General features: G+C 41.2%; 1 protein-coding gene across 1 annotated transcript; it reads left to right on the forward strand.

Moving 5' to 3' along the window:
• Nucleotides 1-5,729: 5,729 nt before the first annotated feature.
• Nucleotides 5,730-20,830, forward strand: LOC122931429 (aquaporin-4-like). The gene is made up of 5 exons (XM_044285504.1): nucleotides 5,730-5,744; nucleotides 6,980-7,327; nucleotides 16,374-16,538; nucleotides 17,022-17,102; nucleotides 20,612-20,830. Exons 1-5 carry the CDS (start codon nucleotides 5,730-5,732, stop codon nucleotides 20,828-20,830), a joined length of 828 nt encoding a protein of 275 aa, XP_044141439.1.
• The last annotated feature ends 2,436 nt before the right edge of the window (nucleotides 20,831-23,266 follow it).

Consider the following 23,266-nt stretch of genomic DNA (forward strand, 5'->3'; position numbering starts at 1 on the left):
GAAAAAGTTTAGTCTCCAGAAGCGTCAAAACTTCTTTACTGCAAGAACTGTGAATCTGTGGAATAGACTTCCTCAGGACGTAGTCACAGAAGGAACAGTGGACAGTTTTAAAAAGGGTTTCGATTAATTCTTAAAAGTAAACAACATTAATGCTTATAAAAATGTGTAGAAATCTGTCTTATTTTCTTCCGGGATTCACGTCCCCACCTATCCCTTTGTTGAACTTGATGGACTTATGTCTTTTTTCAACGGTATTAACTATGTAATTATAGTCCTTTATTGTTAATAGCTGCATGGCACCTTTAAACAGGGGCTGTTGCTGGTATGGGGTTTTGGCTGGTTAGGTGGGGGCACAATATACATATTATTGCTGTTTTCGCCTTCAATCTCCTGCTCTACAGGTGGGAGCCCTTCTTCTGCCATCTGCTTTTCCTCCTTTTCCACATCAATTAATATTGATGAAAATATGTCATCAGGAACATCCAGCTCCTTCTCTAGGACATGGAGACTTTGAAGGATGATTTGGAAGAAGGAAAGCCAGCAAAAGAGGAGGATGGTCATCACTAAGACCTCACTTCCTAAGGGGTGCCAACTGGATGCTATAGGTTGGCACACTGGCCACTGGCACCGGAATAATAAAGGCTTTAATCTTATTTATATTGAATTACATTTACGGCTGATGTAGGAAGTAAATGTAGGAATACATAAATAAAACTGATGCAGCATAAGTCTCCCTGCACTGTCCCTGCACTGTTCGTGTACTCTCCCTCTCCAATATTCTTCTATTAATTGTTTTCATCAACACTGTCCCTAGCACATAAGCACTTGCCACATCTCTCCATATTCTCAGCTCACAGGAAAATGGCAGACACCACGCGGGATAACGGTTTTATAGGGCTTTGACATCAGTGTGGGGGAAAATCTTCACGCTAAACACAGGAGGGAAGGGGAACAGTAACTGGGCCTGGAAACTAGGGAAGAAACAGGTCACCTCCTAAACAACCCTAATCCGGGCCCTAACTATTTATCAATATGAATAGACCTTGAAGGTAGGAATATTCATATGCTGGATAATTAGGCCCTTATATCCCTATAAGGCCCTGGAATGAGGTTAGGACCAGAGACAACCCATTCCTCCCCAGATGGACGAATGGAAGTATCTGTCTTAGGCCCAGATACAAACAACAGGGACTATAACAAACACAAAACAATAAGAACAGACAAGACTTATCTAAAAGTAGAAAACTGTCAACTCCAGAAGCACCACAGAGTGCAACCGACCAGCTAGATAGAAGGCAGGAAGAAAATCTGGCGGTGACGCCAGTGCAGGTCCTGCTGAATAAAAATAGAAATCTGGTGAGCGCGATTACGTCATCAAAGGTCCTTTTGCAGGTCCTGAAAGAAGAAGCAAGAAGACGATGCCAGCTGCATGATCAATTTCATTTTTGAGCCCCTCAATCCACATTTTAGTAAGAATTCTGTATTAAGAATGCTATTATTTTCCCTTATAACCATGTTATAAGGGAAAATAATACATTGAATATACTTTAAAGGGAACCTGTCACCGGGATTTTGGGTATAGAACTAAGGACATGGGTTGCTAGATGGCCACTAGCACATCCGTAATATCCAGTCCCCATAGCTCTGTGTGCTTTTATTGTGTAAAAAAAACCGATTTGATACATATGCAAATTAACCTGAGATGAGTCAGAGCTTGAAAATATGACTCTTCTCCGATTTGATACATATGCAAATTAACATAAAAGAGTCATATCTTACGTATGTGACCGGAGAAGAGTCATATTTTCAAGCTCTGACTCATCTCAGGTTAATTTGCATATGTATCAAATCGGTTTTTATACACAATAAAAGCACACAGAGCTATGGGGACTGGGTATTGTGGATGTGCTAGTGGCCATCTAGCAACCCATGTCCTCAGCTCTATACCCAAAATCCAGGTGACAGCTTCCCTTTAATGGGGTCTGGGCTTTCTTTCATCCCTATCATCTCCTAGCAACCACGTGTGAAAATCGCACTGCATCCGCACTTGCTTGTGGATGCTTGTGATTTTCACGCAGACCCATTCATTTCTATGGGGCCTGCATTGCGTGAAAAACGCAGAATATAGAACATGCTGCGATTTTCACGCAATGCACAAGTGATGCGTGAAAATCACCGCTCATCTGCACAGCCCCATTGAAGTGAATGGGTCCGGATTCAGTGCGGGTGCAATGCGTTCACCTCACGCATTGCACCAGCACGGAATTCTTGCCCATGTGAAAGGGGCCTTAGAGATTGTTGTTACACCCCCCCACAGTTCAGAAAACTACATGTCAATGAAGGGCCAGAACAGAACTAGGGAAGTGAGTAAATATATTTCTTTTTTGCCTAAAACTTGCTTAGATTATGAATATATTTCTGACCATCAGATTTGCAGTGTTTTATTTTTAACTTTTTTACATAACTCGGACAACCCCTTTAATTACCGGTAATACCCCAATACAATTTATCCCACATTAAGTACTACTAGGGCCGTTCCTCCAGCCAGGTTTGGTATTTCCACATGTTCATGCTTGTCACTGTTGTCTGTGTTTTTACCAGTATCATAGTGATCATCTATTCGCACGCTGGTTGTTCCCTACTTTTCATTCATGTTCGATCTTGCATATGCCATTATAGTGGCACAGTTATATATTTGTATGTAGGGCCACACTTGGCATATCCTCTCTTCTGGTGTATTACACATCATTACTGCATTATCCGTGGTCCTGGAGGTTTTATCCACACTCCTCTGCATTTCCTGATTTTTTTATCATGTATGTCATTATATTTGTTCAATAAAGATTGATGTAGTAACTCTCCGTGGGTTTGTTTTGCTTTATATTGGAGTTTATTAAGTACTACAATACCCACAACACCCATATAACTTGAACCATAAAAACTTTGCTAACCTACAAAAATGTAAAAGTAAAGTCAGTAAGTTAATGACTAAATATAAATTATTTGGTGACTCTCCAGTCTTCGCTATGACAACTAGGCCACATTGAAAGGACTTGACATCCTGCTGAATGAAACTTCAGTGTAAAAAAGATCACTGCACACTACAGACACTGGATGAGATATCTAATCAATATGCCATCACAATGCATGCAACATCTTTACGCCCCATGCACACAACCATAGCCGTTTTGCAAACCGCAGATCTGCAAAACACTGGCAGTATATGCCCTGCACTGTCCCGTTCTGCATGTCCTTCACTATCCTAGAAATGCCTATTCTTGTCAGCAATAAAGAAAAGAATAGGACATGTTCTATCTTTTTTTGCAGAGCAGCAGAACGGACATATGGATGTGGACAGCACTCGGTGTGCTGCCCTCATCTTTTGGTGCCCCACAGAAGTGAATAGTTCCTCATCCGATCAGCAAAATATGTGGATTGGGTGCAGACAAAAATCTGGTCATGTGCATGGGGGCTTATTGTTATAACAGAGTATTCTGCCCTCCACCATCAATTTGACCCACCCTTTAAAATGTAAATCTCTACACTAGATAGCGATACAACAAAACTAAAAATATAAACATCAACTATGAATAATAAGGTAACCGAGTACATAACCTGGAATTTCATTATATCCTGTTTTTTAATTCATCCAAGGCGCTGTATTGTCCTTCAGTTCAGCATATCCTACAGACATGGAATTTTCACTCCCAAACTAAAGTAATTCATACAAATATTGTGTGGAACCCCACTAGTAGCTTTGATCAGGTCTATACTTTTTATATTTGATTGGCCATATGTACACATTTTCTCAAGGTTTTTGTGTAAAATATAGACCAAAAAACTCACCTGCGTTTGTTTCCCTTGAGAATAATTTGACACAGATTTTTGCTGGTGTTTTTCTGCACCTTTGCATTTATAATGACATTTTTACCAGCTCTTAGGGTTCATTCACACGTCCGTTTTTTTCTTTCCTGATCTGTTCCGTTTTATTTGCGGAACAGATCAGGACCAGTTCTGGACTCATTCATTTTCAATGGGTCCTGGAAAAAATCAGACAACACAATGTGTGCTGTCCGTTTCCGTTGTTCCGTTCAGCATGTCCGATTAAATATAAAACTTGTCCTATTCTTTTCCGCAAAAATCGAATCCTGGTACAATACAAAGTCAATGGTTCCGCAAAAAATGGAAGACATTCGTATGTCATTACGTATGTCATCCGTTTTATGCAGAATCCGTTCCTGGAAATTAAATCCTGCCCACAGAAATCACTTATTCACTTTTTAAAAAAAAAACATTTTTCAAAGAAATCCAAACAACTTTATTTGCTTTGTGAAATTTATACATGTTTCCGTTTTTTGCGGATCCGCAAAAAACGGATGACATACGGATGACATACGGAAACATTTTCAGGAACAACGGATTTGCAAAAAACGGACCGAAATTCGGGATATAGAAAAATACTGACGTGTGAATGTAGCCTTAAAATGCTAGCTCCAGATATAAAAGGCAGGGCACATAGTTTTTTTTGTTTGTTTTTTTTTACTGTCATTTTTCTTTAATTAGGTGGCATTTGTTGTCTTTCTGTCTTCTTTCCAAATATGAAGCATACGGTTACTCTTGGCATTTGGACACCTTTTCTGTAAAGAAAAATGCTATGAAGTACATGCCAGTGATGAAGCACACGGTGTGCAAAAAACCATAAAAACACACAGGTGGCCAAAAAAAGAGCATATTCTGGTGTATTTATACTGGTAAAAAAATTAAAAAGTTCATGTATGTAAGGGCCATAAAGCAGTATTGATAGGGAATGGATATCTCAATGCACACAGTTTTCTCGAATAGGCTAGTTTCACATCTCTGGCAGCTGCCAGAGTTCTCCGGAAGCGGCACTGCCGGATGCAAACAGGATGCCCGTCGGCCCTATTAACTGTAATGGGGTCCAGCGGATCTCTATTATAGTTTATGTCCGGCCGATTCCCAGCATTCTCTGCTGGAACGGGCTGCTAGATAACAATGCTGGAGATGTGAAACTAGCCTTACAAAAATGATGGGAATCACTTACATGCAACAACATATAATGTACAAGTCTGTTCTGTAACCCTAGACTTAGCATATCGGTGACAACATGGATTTTGTTTGTTTCATTTTGCAGTAGAACAGTGACATCAGGTTATTTGTAGAAACAGTTGTTCCCAAATTAAATTTTCCTTTGATGTTATTTCATGTTTGTCCCATTTATTTTATTCTGAAGATAAAAGAGGTTCATTATAAATACCGCAATTGTCACCAAGGGAACAGAAGGGATAGGCCTGGTCCAAACAGCTGCACTGCTCGCCTCGCTATTCACATTTTAATAGTGGTTTGATCACCACAGCAACTATGGCTTCTCTAATGATTTCCAGCCACGCGCACTTCATAATGCAAACAGGGTCCAACAGAATGTGTACTGTTTAATTCACTTGTGAATTATCAATATGTATAGAAAGCAGTATATCCAATTTACATCACAACTATTTTTTTTACCATAGTTTACTTTTTCTAGTTTTATCACATCTAGAGTAAACAGGATAAGGGAAGATAAAAGAAAAAATATATTATTTTTTTGCATAGTATGAAGGGTCTTTAGGAGGAGTTACGTTCTCAGAGGAGGGCTGTCTTCAGAAGCAGATTGTATAAAATAAGAGTTCATGTTATACGTTCATCCATAGCTCCACTGGCATTGAGAGAGGATGGTGATCAAAGAGGTAAGAGAGACCAACTACAACTCTTTTATCCTTCCCACTGTTATTAGAACTTCTTCACTGGTAAAATTTGACATGACTTTATTATAACTATTACCATACCACTCTGGCAATCTTTCCTTAAGAGTGTCTGTACTCTTCACATTACTCTTACCTATCTTGCACCTTTTGATGCATATACCTGAATGTTTTAAGATGCATGATTTATCTTTGGACTCGTTTGCGCAAAGGGTCCATGCTCTGAAGCTTTGAGGAGTCCTCGGTGGCTATTAGCATACAACGCACTGACCCTTTGGGGGGGGGGGGGTAATGTAAGTGAGTAGAAAGATACAAATTACAAAAAAATCTGTGCCTTTTGCACAGTCACAAGAACAGGGGGCCATGATTCCCATTTGAATGGACAAGTGGACACAAATACATGTCCACCACTCCATTCAACTCTATGGGACTGCTGAAGATAGATGAGGTCAAGCACTCAGCTATCTCAGCTATTTCATTCAAACAGGGGAGTGCGGGCCTCCATTCTCATAATCCGCGGGGGCACTAGAGGCCAGACCCTAGGGACTACGTTGTCTTGATGGGACAACCCCTTTAAAGGGAACGTGATACTAGATTTCCAGCTACTAAGCCACAACCAAGAGGTTATACTGCTGGTGATTAGCTTTCTAAACATGCCCCTATTGAACGTGTCTATTATAGCATTCTGCATAAAACTTGTAATAATGTGCAAACTGGATGTAAATTAGTTGAGAAGAGTTAACTTGGAGGTTCCAGTCTTCTGACATGGCTTTATTATAACTATTACCATACTACTCTGGCAATCTTTCCTTAAGAGTGTCTGTACTCTTCACATTACTCTTACCTATCTTGCACCTTTTGATGTATATATGATTTTTTAAAGATGTATGATTTATCTTTGGACTCGTTTGCACAAAGGGTCCATGCTCTGAAGCTTTTAGGAGTCCTCTCCATTACATATATACAGGTTAGGAGTCCTCGTTGGCTATTAGCGTACAACACACTGAACTTTTGGGGGGGTTAATGCAAGTGAGTAGAAAGATACAAATTACATATTCTAAATCTGTGCCTTTTTGACTATCTAGGCATTGCAGTTTTTTTTTTTTTTCCATGGTCATAGATTTTCTTTAAAATTAGATACATTAAAGGTACATCCCACAATATGTATAAAGGCATTTACAGAATCAATAATAATTTACTTCTTATTTTGGATTTTGCAGGAATTGAGACAGCATCGATTTTGGCGCTCGGTTTTAGCAGAATTTTTGGGAACTTTCATGCTGTTAACTGTGGTACTAGGATCATCTTGCTTGGCAATCAGAACTTCACAATCTATGGCTTCACCAATAGCTGCTGGTCTGTCAGTTGTTAGTCTGGTGCAGAGTTTTGGTGAAATAAGTGGTGCCCAATTAAACCCAGCTATTACTTCTGCCTTGGTATGTGCACGAAAATTGGATGTTCTTCATGGGCTGGCCTTTGCCGTGGCTCAGTGTCTTGGTGGAATATGTGCCTCTGCCATTTTTTATTTATCCCTTCCTACATCTGTCTACAATCAACTTGTTACAAAGGTAAGTTTATTAGTGCATGCAATGTTAAAGGTGTTCTCCGCTTTTTACTATTGATGACCTATCCTCAGGATAGTAAAAATTTATATGTAGAGTAGCACTTCCGTACCTTCTTGACTTAATTCAGAAGATATGCATCAGCCAGCCTTGGGCCCCCGATCCACAGCAGCCCACTGATAGACATTCAATTAATAGATGACGGCAGCATTATTCTCCATTACTTCTTATTTGTTGTTAATCCATGATATAAGTACAAAAACGACCCATAAAAACAGCAACGTTTCTACTACGATGTAGTCTTTGTCAAGCTCAGTACACAGTGCTTACTCCAAACATTTATACCATACATGTCACCCCCTCTGTTTCACCATCACCAATCACAATAGGTATCTGTTAAACCTCCACCCCCCACTTGGAAAACTACCAATGGGGTCATATCCGCAGGTAATCAACAAGCTTGTGCACCTATATTCAATTAACAAGGAAACTACTCCACCAATGAGCATCACACCTCCAACGTCAACATACTGCTTGGCGTCTCCAATCGTTGACTGTGCATGTCTCAGTACCAGCGCATCATATCCGTTGCTCACATCATCATAACCACCCCCACTAACTTTCTTACCAGTCTTCATTTAGGTCCAACCGGCCGCTCTGCCAAGCCTTCATGTGCATTGTTCAGAGCGCATCGCTCCCTGCTCCTCCCCTTGGTCACGTGACTCCACCAGAGTCACATGATCGGATCCTCCGCTATCCACTATCTACACCAGCCTGTCTCTACACCTTCAGGCGTCATGTCACCCAGGTAACTGAGGTCATAGACAACATCGGAGCATATAATCGAGCCATACACTCTGTAAATAAACAAATCGCGACCTTCATGACTGTCTATATAAAGCTTTTAAAAGAATAGTCAAATCATAAATTTCAGATCGCCAGCTGTATTAGGACATGTATGAGATGTTCAATGTTGTTCATTATTAACTCCTGCAGACAAAAAAAGGGGGGAAAACAATAAGGAAAAAAATTAAAATCAGTATAAAAGTAGCAATGTACTACAGGTCAACACCAATGAAGATTATTGTTATTCTACAGCACTCACATTGAACTCAATATTCCAACCAAATGGCTGAAGTGCTCTTAGTGTAAAAATCCATTTCAATTCCTTTTTTCTCAGAATCATATTTCTATCCCCCCCTCTTCGCAATTTTCCCACAGAGTCAATTACTCTGAATCGTAGTTGATTAATAGAGTGGCCACATTCAATAAAATGTTTTGCTACAGGTTTATCCATCATTCTCTTCCTAATAGTACTTTTGTGTTTATTATTCCTTTCTCTGATCTCCATCGTAGTCTCTCCTATGTAAATCAAACTGCACGGGCATTGAATCATATAAATGACGTCCCTCGATCTTCATGTAAAATATCCACCAATCCTAAATTTACACCCTATGGGTGTATGGATGCATAAAACTGTCACCCTTCAACATATTACCGCAATTGCAGCACCCCAAACAGGGGAAGTTGCCTTTTTTGCGTGGAGCTAAGGTTTGTTGCCTCTCCATCTGTGTACTACCTATATCCGTTTTTACAAGTCGATCTCTGAGATTGGCCTTCTTCTTATATGCCATCAAGGGAGGTACCTCAAATTCACGAATGGTGGGTAAACCCTTATGCAATATATGCCACTCCTTTTTTTAAATGTTCGCTATTTTACCACTATGTTTCCCAAATGTGGAGACAAACGGGATCCTCTGTGATGTACCCATTTTAGACTGAGAGTGTAGCGTACTGTCTCTATGTGTACTTTTATTTTATTGCATGACCTCATTAGTATTCTAGAGGGGTATCCCCTATCCAAAAATGTGTTGCACATTTCCTCAACCCTAAGGTCAAATCTCTGATCATCAGAGACCACCTGCAATTGACTCCATGGTAATAATTTCACCATTTTGCGTGGGTGATTACTGCCATATTCTAACAGATTGTTTCTGTCAGTCGGTTTCTGATACAGATCTGTCTTGATATATTCCTCTTCAACATAAACTCTGACATCCAGGAATTGCAGCTAAACCCGAGACATCATCCTGGTGAACTGCAATCCTGGGATGCTCCCATTCAAATGTTCATGAAAATCATTTAATTCCTCAACTGAACTCGCCCATATAAAAGAAATATCATCAATGAAGCGCCACCAGCACAGGACTTTCTCCATATATGTCATCTGGTACACCAGTTCGTCCTCTACAGCAGCCATATAGATATTTGCATATGTCGGGGCCACATTGGACACCCTTGGCAGTGCCCCGTAATTGCTGGTAAAAAGTATACCCGAAGAGGAAATAATTCCTCCTCAGGACTACCTCCATTAGCTGGAGGACAAACCGAGCGATCTATGGAGAGAATCCTGCACTGGCAAGTGCCCCACGAATGGCACTTAGGCCATTCACATGTTCAATAGAAGTATACAATGAAACCACATCAAATGACACCAATAGGAAATCGTGTGGCAATGCGACATCCCGTAATCTCAAGAGAAAATGGCTGGTGTCCCTGATATATGAGGGGGCATTAATGGCATATGTATTAAGTACACAATCCCCCCCAAAAAGCAACATTGTGGAATATTGAACCTCTCCCAGAGACTATAGGCCTACCAGGGGGATCCACCAAGCTCTTGTGGATCTTTGGAAGTATATATAATAGAGGAGTGATGGGGTGCATTATTTAAAAAAATTCAACAATGTCACCATCAATTATGCCCTCTTCTAAGGCTTTGTCAACGATGGCCCATAATTCATGCTTAATCTCAAATTGTGGATCCCCACTCAATTTCGCATACACCTCCCCATCCCCTAATTATCTCTGTACCTCAGTAATGTATTTATCTGTGTGCATAATAACCACTGCACCCCCTTTATCTGCTGGTTTCACTGTAATCTTTTTATTCAGCTCCAGGGAATTTAAAGCCTCCCTCTCCCGGGACGTCACATTGTACAAACAATATTCCTCATTTTCTTCTCTTAATCTATTGATCTGTCTAGATACCAATTCAATGTAAGCTTCTACTACATGGTTATTTTGAGGTGGGGAAAATTTGCTCCTATTCCTGAGGCCCAATTTTTTAAGACCCAAAGGGTTTTCAGTGCCCACAGGAGCAGAGTCAACTCCCTCTTCAGTCAAAAAAATGTTTCAATCTTAATCTTCTAAAGAACTTCTGAAAAATCCAGTTCAATACCAAACCAATCACTTGATGCTGAAGGACAGAAAGTCAACCCATGGCTCAATACACAAATCTGATCAGAGGTCAGTTCAATAGAAGAAATATTCACCACTAGTTGATTTAATTCTTCGGATTGCGTCTCATTGTTCGACCCTGCATCTCCCTGGTACGGCCCGGATAGCCCTGGGACTGCAGATTTCTTCTGGGTCCTATGATATTGCCTGCCGCCCCTTCTGGCACTCCACCTTTGCTTTCTCCTTGTGTTCCTAAAAAAGTGGACTGGGTAGATTCATCTGTGGATTCAGAATCGCAAGTGATGAAACCAAAATGACTTTGCTCATATCTCCTGCCCTTGCGTCTCCTTGGCTTTCCCTGAATCTGTTGAAAGTGCCAATTGTACACCTTGCCAGTCTGGTAGTCCTCCAGATCTCTATGCCACTTGTCTCTTTTCATCTTTTCCACCTCTGTTTTGTGGCGCTGTACATAGTGTGCAATTTTTTGTTTGTTTTAAAAAATCATCAGCAACAAGGAGTTCCTGTATCTGAGTATCCAATGCTACCACTGATGTTTTAATTAGCTTCCTTTTGCAGGTATTCGATATTGAGTAACATCATCTCAAAGTAATATTTGTTGTTGACCATCTCGAACTTCTTACAGAATTCAGTGTTATTAGGGAATAAGCTCAAACGCAATCAATTAATAGATGGTACACTTAAGAATGTCACATCACTTTTCTGTTCATTAATAAGTCTGTGAATGTCCTCATCAGGGTAAAGGCACATATTCATAGAAATAACTTCTGGAGTCTTACTAGGTCCCGGGACTGTATCCATGCTGAATACGTTCTGAATACGTTTGCAGTCCCCGTGCACGCTCCTCGGATCCAATAGTAGTAAAAATTAATATGTAGAGCAGCACTTCCGTACCTTCTTGACTCATTTCAGGAGATATGCATCAGCCAGCCTTGGGCCCCCGATCCACAACAGCCCACCGATAGACATTCAATTAAGAGATGATGGCAGCATTATTCTCCATTACTTTATTTGTTGTTAATCCATAATATAAGTACAAAAATTACCCAGGAAAACAGCAACGTTTCAACTACGATGTAGTCTTTCTCAAGCTCAGTACACAGTGCTTACTCCAAACATTTATACCATACATGTCACCCCCTCTGGTTCACCATCACCAATCACAATAGGTATCTGTTAAACCTCCACCCCCCACTTGGAAAACTACCAATGGGGTCATATCCGCAGGTCATCAACAAGCTTGTGCACCTATATTCAATTAACAAGGAAACTACTCCACCAATGAGCATCACACCTCCAACGTCCACATACTGCTTGGCGTCTCCAATCGTTGACTGCGCATGTCTCAGTAACAACGCGTCATTTCTGCTGCTCATAATGCTGCCGTCACCTTTTAATTGAATGTCTATCCTCAGGATAGACATTCAATTGACTTATATCTATTGACTTATTATCATTATGAACCTTACATATACACCTACAGTGTTTCTCTTTATGTTTTATCTTTCCCTTTATGCTTTATCCCTGGGACTACCACTGTTTCTTTTAGACTTGATAAAGGAGTATTGTCACTCCGAAACGCGTTGTCATCTGAACAAATAAATATCTCTTAAAAGACGACATTTGCTATTGTGGTTTTGCGCCAAAAGGTATCATAGTGTGTACAAGTCAGTACACAGCCCTTTCACAGTATCCTCAGGATAGGCCATGAATATCAGATCGGCTGGGGTCCGACCCACATCACCCCCGCCGATCAGCTGTATGAAGATAAAGCAGTGCTTGTGCGAGCACTGCCTTCTCTGCTCTGTTTACCTGCTCGCCGAAGCAATTGCAGTGGGGAGCAGGTGTAATCACAAGTATGGCGTCCCCATTCACTTCTATGGGACGGCTCTGTAGTATTCACTTGTTCCATAGAAGTGAATGGAGATGCCATACTTGTAATTACACCTGCTCACCACTGCAGTTGCTGTGGCGAGCAGGTAAACACAGCAGAGAAGGCAGTGCTCGTATGCACGAGCGCTGCCTTCTCTTCAAACAGCTGATCGGTGGGAGTGCCAGAAGTCGGACCCCCCGCCAATCTTCTATTAATGGCCTATCCTAAGGATAGGTCATCTATAGTAAAAAGCAGACAACCCTTTTAACCATACATACTGTATTATTTAGCCAACACCTCCAATCAGTAAAAGTCTGTATTTGCTCTAAATCCCTGCCTATCAACAATAAATGCACAGTCATCCAAAGTCACCCTAACTACCTGAAATTGAACTATGGATATAACCTACATCCTATAATTTTTTATAATATTCAAAAACTGACATAAAGCAGAACATTTACATCTAAAGTAAAAACAGAAAACCCCTGTTAAACAGACACATTTAATGTCCATAGACATGAACACTATAGAGGAAATTTACTAAGACCAGCATTTCATCCGCAGGTCTTAGTATAAAGTCCACTGAAATAACACGTGCCACTCCTAATTTTGTTGCATTGCCAGAGGTCTGTGCACCAGAAGCTGAAACTGACTTTCCCCATATCTTCCATATGCTTGAACAGATGTTACCAGATGTGTGGCTGCTTTTCTACTGGTGGCAGAGAGCAGGCTGCTCCATTCTCAGGATCCGTGGATTCTCTGTAGTTGGATTTGCACAGATCAGAGACGTATACCACATTTATATATCTATGTAAATGTCTGTGATGAGTGGACCACTTTGTCCTATTAAAACAAAGTATCCTCTTTCCATATGATAGAGAAAAAGGGGCATATTTATTAAGAAGTTTTAGATGCCGTTCTTAATAAAGCCCCATCTCTGGCGCTGGATCCGCCGAAGTTATGAAGAGGCGCCGGCCTCTTCATAACTTCGGTGTATCCAGCACTGCTTCTAAATGTAAGACAGCTTCCTTGCTATCTCACATGTAGAGCTTTTTCTACGCCTGAAACAGGCATAGAAAATAGTAAATGAGACGGGTCTGCCAGCCCATCCCCTTCCACCCCCACTTTTTTAGACCTGGCGTGAGCAGGGAGAAGTCGCAGATTCTGACGCAACTAACCATTGCGCCACAATCTGCGCCTGAAATCTGTGTAATTTAGGTGTATTTCAGTGTCTGGCAGAGTGTCGACTGCTGGGCCCACCACCAGTCACAAGAACGGGGGCCCATGCTCAATGACTACATGAGCCCTCAGGAGTCTGGGACCGCTTACATGAATCTTATTTGGTAATTTACATACAGGCAATGATACTGTCATTTAGACATGGACTTGAATCTCTAAGGCTGTCTTTACATAATGGCATTACTAATTTTTATCATGGAAGCCACCACGAGGTTCCAGATTAGATATATATCAGATACCACTGGCATCTGACAGATGCAATTTACTTACAGGTTGAAGTAAGTGAGGTGTCCTGTACCTCCTATAAAATCTGATGGAAAGTGCCATTTTTCATTAGTAGAGTAGCGAACAGTGCAGGAATAGGGAGGAACACTGTATTATACATGGACATCACCGGATACACTGTAGCAGTAACTACACTTTGGCCACTGTTACGTAATTATTTTATAGTCACTGATACTGTATATTGAGGCACAATTATATTCTTTGTGGTCGACACAATGGTATTATGGGGCTTCCATCTCCACAACATGCTTCTCTGGTGTCTAGCAATTAGGCCTCATGCACACAGCCGTTGCCAGCCGTGGCGTGTATTGTGGCCCCCAAACAGCGGGTCCGAGATATGCGTGCACCAATCGTGTGCTTCCTGCATCACAGATGCGGACCCATTCACTTGAATTGATTTGCAATCCGGAGCTGCGGTGTGTTTCTGTCCGTGCCTCCGCACCGCAAAAAAATAGAACCTGTTCTATTTTTTTGAGGTGCAGACGGATCACGGACCCATTCAAATCGCGGCAGCTGCACGGATGGGGCCCATGCTTTGGGGTCCGCAAATTGCCATCCCCAATGCACGGAACAGTCGAACAACGGCCGTGTGCAAGAGGCCTTATTGTGTGTCTCTAATGGCAGTTAGACAGCAACTCGTGACCCATACTCTTGGACTGTCCATAATGGAAGTAGTGTTTACAGATGGGTGTAGTTACAATTCCATGGTTCCGGTCTGCTTGACACCCCATCGCCCTGACAGATGGATAATCTACACCACCAGCAATATAAGTTAATACACTTTATTGTCAGTCTTTCCTTGTTCTACAGTTTCTTTAGAATTATCCATCTGAGCTATGAGCATTTGGTGCATATTTTTTTTTAAATTAAAAATGCTAATAGTTTTTAAATTTTTCATTACAGGGGTAATGCATTCTATCAGTCTTCCTATTCATCCATTTAAGTGAAGAAAATGTAAAACCCTAAGCAGCACAGCAGAGGTGGCACTGCTAATCGCCCCAACCAATAACTCTGTGTGTCTCCCAAACTGGGTCCTCTCTCACCACTAATGGCGGTGCTGCAACCTTGTATAGAACTTCAACAGTACCATGGCATAAGAAGAAAAATATTCGGCACTCCCCACTCAAGTGGATTCTTCTTTTATTCGGACATAAACTTTATGTCCTCTTTCCCCATAATTAAAATAAACAATAAAAAATATAATTTGCACGGTTGCATCTCAAAATGTCCATACTATTCAACTATAAATGCATTTATCTAGTACAGTGAATGCCATAATCGAAAAAAAATCATAGCCAAATCACCATTTTTTTTTGTCGCTTCACCTCCCCCCAAAAAAATTGTGACCAAAAAGTAATTCTAACTCCAAATGGTATAGTTAAAAAGTAGAGATTTCCTCACAAAAAACGAGACTTCACATAGATGCAACCACTTTCCAAAGCTTTTTTTTTTTCAGTACTAAAACAAGAAAAACTATATAAATGTGGTATTGCTGTAATCATACTGACCTGGAGAATAATGGTAAAAGGTTAATTTTACCGCATAGGGAACATCATAAAAACAAAACCCCAAAAATGTTGATGGAATTCCATTTTTCCAATTTCATCCCATTAGTATTTTTTTTGCAGTTCCCCAGTACATCGTATGCAATATTAAAAGGTGCCATTAGAAAATGAAACTTGTCCTGCAAAATTCAGCCCTCATATGTGTATGTGAACGGAAAAATATAAAAAGTTATGGCTTCATGAAGGCTGGGAGTAAAAAAACGAAAATGCAAAAAAAGAACAATCGTAAGGTCCTGAGGGGATTAACAGCTGCTGAATTGTTTATTTACTAATTGTGTATGGAAGTAAAGAGAGTTACAAGGTGTTTTTGTATTTTCTATATGCATATATATTCATGATTAATATAAAAGTCATATTCAGGTTTAGTAACTTTTTATATTCTGTTCTTAGATCTACTTCAGTCTGGGGCACTGTTTAGTATATGCAGTTTTCAGCAATTCAAGCTCCGTATTATTGTCCTGTAAAAGGTGTCGTTCCCAGGTTATCTCTGATGTAAAATTGATCCATGTTTCCTTAGAGTCTTTACATTGCAACTTTAGTTTTTTTAGTTCCCTTATTTTATATATTTATACAGAAAAATTGTACACTGTGTGATTTTGTTTCACTTTGTGCATAATTGTTTTTGGTCAAAACCCAGTAAAATCTACTGTACAAAGGGAATATGCCCAACTGAGAAATAAGGAACTAGAACTACTGTAGTTAATGAGAGAAAAAAAGAGCAAAATCCAAAATGTTTCATCTGGAAATATTAGGAAGAAAGGGGTCAGTTGTCCACAGTACTATTTGAAAAGTGTCCTCCCATATTCATGACTTCTTTGTCCTGTCTTCACAGGTGAGTAGTGAGGGAAATGCAGGACAAGCATTGGGGATGGAAATTATCTCTACCTTCCAGTTGGCTTTCACAGTCTTTGCTGTGGATAATCGAAGGCGCAGAGATTTTACAGAGCCAGGAAGCCTTGCCATTGGCTTTTCTCTAACAGCAGGAGCTTTGGCAGCGGTAAGATGCACAACTGGTTACACAATTGTGACGGAAATTAGGAACTTGAGAAAGCAATAGCAAGTGCATGCACTAGATAGTTCTGTAGAAAATAAGACATTTCTAGAAAAAGAAAAAGATTTGCTTCAGTAGAACCCCAAAGATCACCTCACCAGCAGTGCCTTGCCTGGGCCTTTTGGAAGACCTTGAGAGAAGATATGTCATTTACAGTATAATAAGCTGCCCATGTTAAGGGCAGTATGTTATAACTACAATCCTGCTATGACCCTGTGCCAAATGGTATACTCAGGTGAATGTTGGGGAGTTGGGCATCACTCAGGAGTGAGAACATCGGGGTATTCCATGGGGAGCACTCTCTGATTTTAGATGTTGTCAAACATAAAAGATGCCTAATTTTTGTCTTTGCTGCAGGACCCTCGTCCTTTTTTATACATCACAGTCAATAAATAATTATAAATGTGTCACTACTCTTTTCATACACAGGGACACTTTTCAGGTGGAAGCATGAACCCAGCTAGATCCCTTGGTCCAGCTTTACTGTCTGGCATTTGGGAGCACCACTGGGTAAGTTAATACTGCACTAATTGCATAAAAGAAAAATATATATTAAATCAGAAAATCTTAAATTAAATTCAGATGCTTAAAAATCAAATCATCAAGCTTCAATCAATACTAAGCTCTGATTAAACTAAACTTCCATTAAGATTTATGAATGTAGTCATATGATGGACACTATGGATGAATGAATAGACTTCGAATGAAACATAAAACTTTGTTTCAATACTGTACGGAGCGCTCCGTACAGAACTAGAATGTATTGGCTCCGATGAGCCGAAGTTATTGCGAGACTTTGCGTAATAACTTCATAAATTGATTTCTACTTTAAAAAAAAAACCATTTCCCGAACCTATGATCTTATCGTTTTAGACACTGGTCTTAATTAAGGCCCATAGCTGGGGGTGGTCCCGCCGAAGTTATGAAGAGGCGCAGGCCTCTCCATAACTTTGGCGCTTCCAGCGCTAGTTCTGAGCTGTCTTACATTTAGATAATTTTCTACGCTTTAAACAGGCGTAGAAAATAATGGATGAGACGGGCCTGCCAGCCCTTCCCCGCGCAAGCCACACCAACAATTTTAGACCTGGCGTTAGTGGGCCGAAGTCGCAGAAAGCAGCACAACTAACTAATTTTGGCGTATTTCAGAATAGTAAATGACTCCCTTAGTTTTGAATAATAAGGCTTCATCACCTGATTTTAAAAATATCTGAATTTAATTACAATATTTAAAAACTCAAATTACTTATACAAACATGTCTTGCAAACATGCAGGTGGATTAAAGGGGTTGTCCAGTTTTAGAAAATCATGGCTGCTGTCTTCCAAAAACAGCACACCTTTCCACAGGTTGTGTGCGGCTGTCACAGCTGAGGATGGGGAAAACCCTCAGCCGTGCGATGCCAGAAGATGGAGTCGCTGCAAGGCCAGGACAGAGATCAGGTCATCTCCTATCATATCCCTAACTCAGACCCTGACTCCTAGCTGTATGAGCCGACCCTGATGGTAGGAGGGCTCATACTCTGGAACCTTGAAGTCCCTACTAGCCCTCAGGGTTGCCCTCAACTAGGAGCAGGGTAAGACGACCTGTTCCTCCTAGGCACAGAGGAACAGGAGTCTCACAGGCCAGGCTACAATAAAGGGGAAACATAAACAACTTATGGCAATGGCAGATAAATGCAACAAGTATAGCACCTACCTGCCACAGACACAAAGCATGGAACCCATGCAGACGCGCTGCTGTCCAAAGAACACACACGGACACAGCACACACCACACAGGACCATAAGCTGCAATAAACAAGCATACCAAAAACACACCTTCATAACATCATGTGTGACATAACTTATGACCACAAGGGTGGCCCCCACTGGCAGATGGTGAATTACCAGGAGGATGTCTCCAGCAAAGCATGGCTGAAGAACCCCTCAGCTTCAGGTCTCCAAAGAGGCTTTATAGCCCAAAGTGGCCACACCCACACAGACACACACAGGAAAGGGAATTAACCCTTCCAACACCAACCAGGGGAAACCATTTAAAGGGGAATACACACACAAACACACTGGAGCTGTTACCGCCGGCAACGACATGCGTGGCAACCATGTCCTGGGAGTCAGCCAAAAGGCCGAGACACTGCCACCACATGTACAATATAGAACACGTTGCCACGGGCAGCCACCAGTGCAGGGAAGTGTCACAGTGCACACACCTAAACCTTGTGCACACCAAACACATAAAAGGCACACCTACAAAGACAGGTAGCCAGGTGCAACTGCATACACAAACAGCAAGCTGCCACATAAAAATGTTGCCAGCGGCAACCACAGGTGAGGCAACATACTTCAGCCCTCACCTGTGATTGACAACACAACCAAGACCGCAGGCAACTGCTTGCGGTTACAGGAGTCACGACCATGACCATGGTCGTGACAGCGGCACTGTTCTTGGAAAAAGCAGCCATGTTTTTTTTAATCCTGGACAACTCCTTTAATTATATGAATAGGTTTATCTTCAGTGACACAAAACTATTTTATATGCCTCTATACTTGGCTAGAGTGACAGTCAGGTGTGACATTGTCTGATATGTCACGTGCTGCCATATTCTTTATTAGTCTATCAGCATGGCTGAGTGAGAGATTTTTTGGTAACGCAGCACCAATCTCACCTAACTGTCCGGTTTATAACAACAATTTACAATTTCTGTTTTCCTGTTGTTGCCAAAGCAGTGTAAATCCAGCACCCAGCATTCTACAGAACAATGACTCCATATTAATTGTACACATGAAAAAGAAAAATGTAAATCCAGCTTCTGTGATAAAAATAAAATAGCCCAACTAAGGGGAGATCTGGGTAGGCTGTCCATCGGAGGGGACTGATGAGGGAGTGTTTCCTGGAGGTAGCGTGTTTGTCCATAAGTAGAGCAGGTTATTCCATTATTCAAATGGAGCTTAGTGGAAGCAGAGGCACCTGGGGGAGGGAGGGCGAGAAGGATGTTTGAATTGGGGGTTGGGGGGGAGGGGAGGAAATTTGAAAGTTTTCAACGGTTGGACACTTTCTACATTGTATACAGTATGTAATAGAAAAAGAAAACAAGCAAGGCTTTTTAGATCATTTTCATGCTTTATTTGCTGTCAAAGCAACATGCAATGTTTACTACCTGTATTTTGTCTTGCTTACAATAAAAAGATTTTGAAATAAATAAATAATAAAATAGCCTTTATTATTCCATCAGTATAAGGGCTCATGCACACGACAGCATGGCCTTTTCTGTGTTTTGCGGTCAGTTTTTTACGGATCCGTTGTTCTGTTTTTTGTTTCCGTTTTTCCGTATGCCATATACAGTATACAGTAATTACATAGAAAAAATTGGGCTGGGCATAACATTTTCAATAGATGGTTCAGCAAAAACGGAACGGATACGGAAGACATACGGATGCATTTCTGTATGTGTTCCGTTTTTTTTTTTGCGAACCCATTGACTTGAATGGAGCCAAGCACCGTGATTTGCGGACAAGAATAGGACATGTTCTATCTTTTCACTGTAAGGAAATACGGAAATACTGAAACGGAATGCACACGGAGACACCAGTTTCTTTTTGCTGAACCATTGACATTAATGGTTCAGTATATGTACCGCATACTGAACTAAAAAAACGCCCAGTATACTGAACGCAAAATACTGTCGTGTGCATGAGCCCTAAAATCCATTCAGTCACCATGTCTATGCATTTCAGGTTTCGCACCGACCCTTACTCATAACAAGTCATGAGTAAGGGTCCATGTGAAACCTGAAATGCGTAGACTTGGTGACTACATGGATTTTATACTGATGGAATAATAAAGGCTATTTTATTTTTATCATGGAAGCTGGATAAAAAAAAATCTTTCTCCTATGGACTTCTGCTTGCTCCTGGCAGCAAACGTGCTTTCATAAATGGTGCAGATGAGCTTGGCTATTTTACAAAACCTTCACAATCATAATATTATATAGCACTATATTAATTATGTTTATGATTCCCTCTAGGTGTACTGGATTGGTCCCATTTTGGGTGCTTTCTTTGCAGGTGCTTCATATGAATTTTTCTTTGCATCCTCTGCATCAAGAGAAAAGCTGGTCGCCTGTCTCACATGTAAAGATATAGAAATAGTTGAAGCAGCCAGTGTCTCTCGCTCTTCCCTTTCCATGGCCACACAAACAGCAGCAAGGACAAGACAGACTGATCAAAAACATGAGCAAAATTAGAGAAAATACAAAGCCAGCACACGGCTTTACAGTATGTGCAGCTTGCATATAACAAAATATGAGCAGAGATGAAAACTCTTATTAAGCCAGGATATGTTTTGTACATGGTTAAAGGTTGTTAAATATAAGTGATTTTATAAACGTATGCTGGATCACTAAGCATGCACGTGTCTCCATATACATATGCTCATACAGTTTAGCATCCCCTATATGTCTAATAATCCACTCTTAATCAGCCGGCAATTATAAAATTCATTAGATCAGTCTTTTATAGAGTAGAAAATTGCTGTCTGTCTTCAAAGTTACAATAGGTCCTTGTAGGGGTAGTGGGTTGCACATACAATATGCCCACCGCTAGTCAATTGCAGTCAGTCCCAGTGTTGCATTGTGACACCTGTGAAATACATTATATGAAATGTTGCGCAACACATGTCGCTGTATACTCGTACCCTTATTGGTGTACTGATTGTCTTGAAGCCACCTTCAAATATGTGTCTCTATGAGAGGAGAGATTGTTGTCCACACTTATACAGAATCAAAGGGGGGGTAATAGGATCGACAGTGTTGAGAGGAGAGATGGGGGGATGGCATCCAACCAGGGAGAGATAGAGCACGAATTTATTGAATATTATGGAGACCTCTACTCCTCGGAGGGAGGGGGGGGGGGGGCCTGAGGAATTCGGACTCTTTCTGGAGGGAGTACCGATCCCCAGACTCTCGGAGGAGGAGAGGGACTGGTTGAACGGCCCCATTGAATTGGAGGAATTATGGGAGACATTAAAAACTATTCAGGGGAATTCCAGTCCTGGGATGGATGGCCTTCCGTTTGAGATATATAGAAGATATGGAGATGTCATCCTTCCAGTGTTAGTGCAGGTTTTAAATGAGTCAATGGACAGGGGTGAACTCCCGTCCTCCCTCTCGGAAGCTGTAATAAGTTTGATAGGTAAAAAGGGTAAGGACGAGAAAAAGGTGGATTCATATCGCCCCATCTCTCTCCTCAACACTGATTTTAAAATATGTGCTAAATTGCTTGCAAACCGCCTAAGAAAAGTTATTGAGAAGTTAATACACCCCGATCAATCAGGGTTTGTACCCAAACGCCAGGCTCAGACGAATATTCGACGGACATTACTGAACATGCAGATGGGTGGGGAGGGTGCCCATTCCATCCTGTCTTTGGACGCTGAGAAAGCGTTTGACAGGGTGGAATGGGCATATCTCTGGAAGGTTATGTATGAGTTTAATCTGGGAGAAAAATTCATCAGATGGGTACAGCTTCTATATAATAATTCGAAAGTTAGGGTAAAAATCAATGGAGTAATATCAGAATCGATACCTTTGCAGAGGGGAACCCGCCATATTTGTTGAGCCGTTGGCTTGTAAGGTCCGAGCAGATGATAAAATTAGGGGGTTTGGGGGAAATGGTGCACTGGATAAGATATGCCTTTACGCTGATGATATTTTGTTTTTTGTGGAAGGGGGGTACCAATGGTACTGTACCTGATGGAAATAGTAAATCAGTTTGGCCTTATCTCCGGCTTTAGGGTGAATTGGACAAAGTCGGTATTGCTCCCAATTGGCCAGGAAATTGGGCACAAGAGGTGGAACCCTCAACTCTGGAATGGAGAAGTATTTATAAAAATGTAAAAAGGAGTACTATCTCCAGTAGCTTTCGATTGACGCAGTTTTTTATCCTCCATCGGACCTATATTACTCCCAGGGTACTGAGTAAGATGTACAAAACAGGGGGGGCAAAATGTTGGAAGTGTGGAGAGGAGAAGGCCGATTTTGTGCACTTGATCTGGTTTTGCCCGATTGTACAGGGGTACTGGACCCAAGTTTTCCAGGACCTTGGGACAGAGACAGGGAAATTGGCACCCCTGGAGATCAGGGTAGCAGTGCTGGGAGATATTAGAAGAATTGGGGTGGATAAGGAAAGTGAAAGAAAATGGGAAAAAGGACTAATGCTGGCACGTGTTGTATTGGCTAGAGGATGGGGAGCGGATAGTCCGCCAAGTGTGGTAGAGTGGAGAAATTTATGCGAAAGGGTGCATAGATATGAGAAAGCTAGTCAGGTGAAACTGGTGGGTAACAATGTGTAAAAAGGGGAGAATATAAACTCATGAAAAGAGGTCATGGAAAGGAAACGCCTCAAAGATACTCCCAAGACAACCAAGAGGGTGGAGGTGAGGGGGGCGTGGAGGTGAGGGTGGAGGTGAGGGGGGCGGGGAGGGCGGGTTTGGGGATGGGAGGGGGGGTAAAAGGTTTTTTTTTCTTTTTTTGTGTCTTTGTACTTATTGCGAAGCAAAAGTAAATTGGATGGGGAGGGGAAGAAAAAAAAAAAAGAAAGAGAAAATTGTTTTTTGGTGTACCTTTGTAATTTATGATGGTATATACTTGTTTATTTGTAATGTCTATCCCCTATCTGTGTCT

This window comes from Bufo gargarizans, chromosome 3 (assembly GCF_014858855.1).
Source record: "Bufo gargarizans isolate SCDJY-AF-19 chromosome 3, ASM1485885v1, whole genome shotgun sequence".
Taxonomy (NCBI): Eukaryota; Metazoa; Chordata; class Amphibia; order Anura; family Bufonidae; genus Bufo; species Bufo gargarizans.

Coding starts and splice junctions, on each gene's coding strand:
- LOC122931429 (XM_044285504.1), top strand. Junction 7,328..16,373: donor ACAATCAACTTGTTACAAAG/GTAAGTTTATTA, acceptor CTGTCTTCACAG/GTGAGTAGTGAGGGAAATGC. Junction 17,103..20,611: donor GCATTTGGGAGCACCACTGG/GTAAGTTAATAC, acceptor GATTCCCTCTAG/GTGTACTGGATTGGTCCCAT.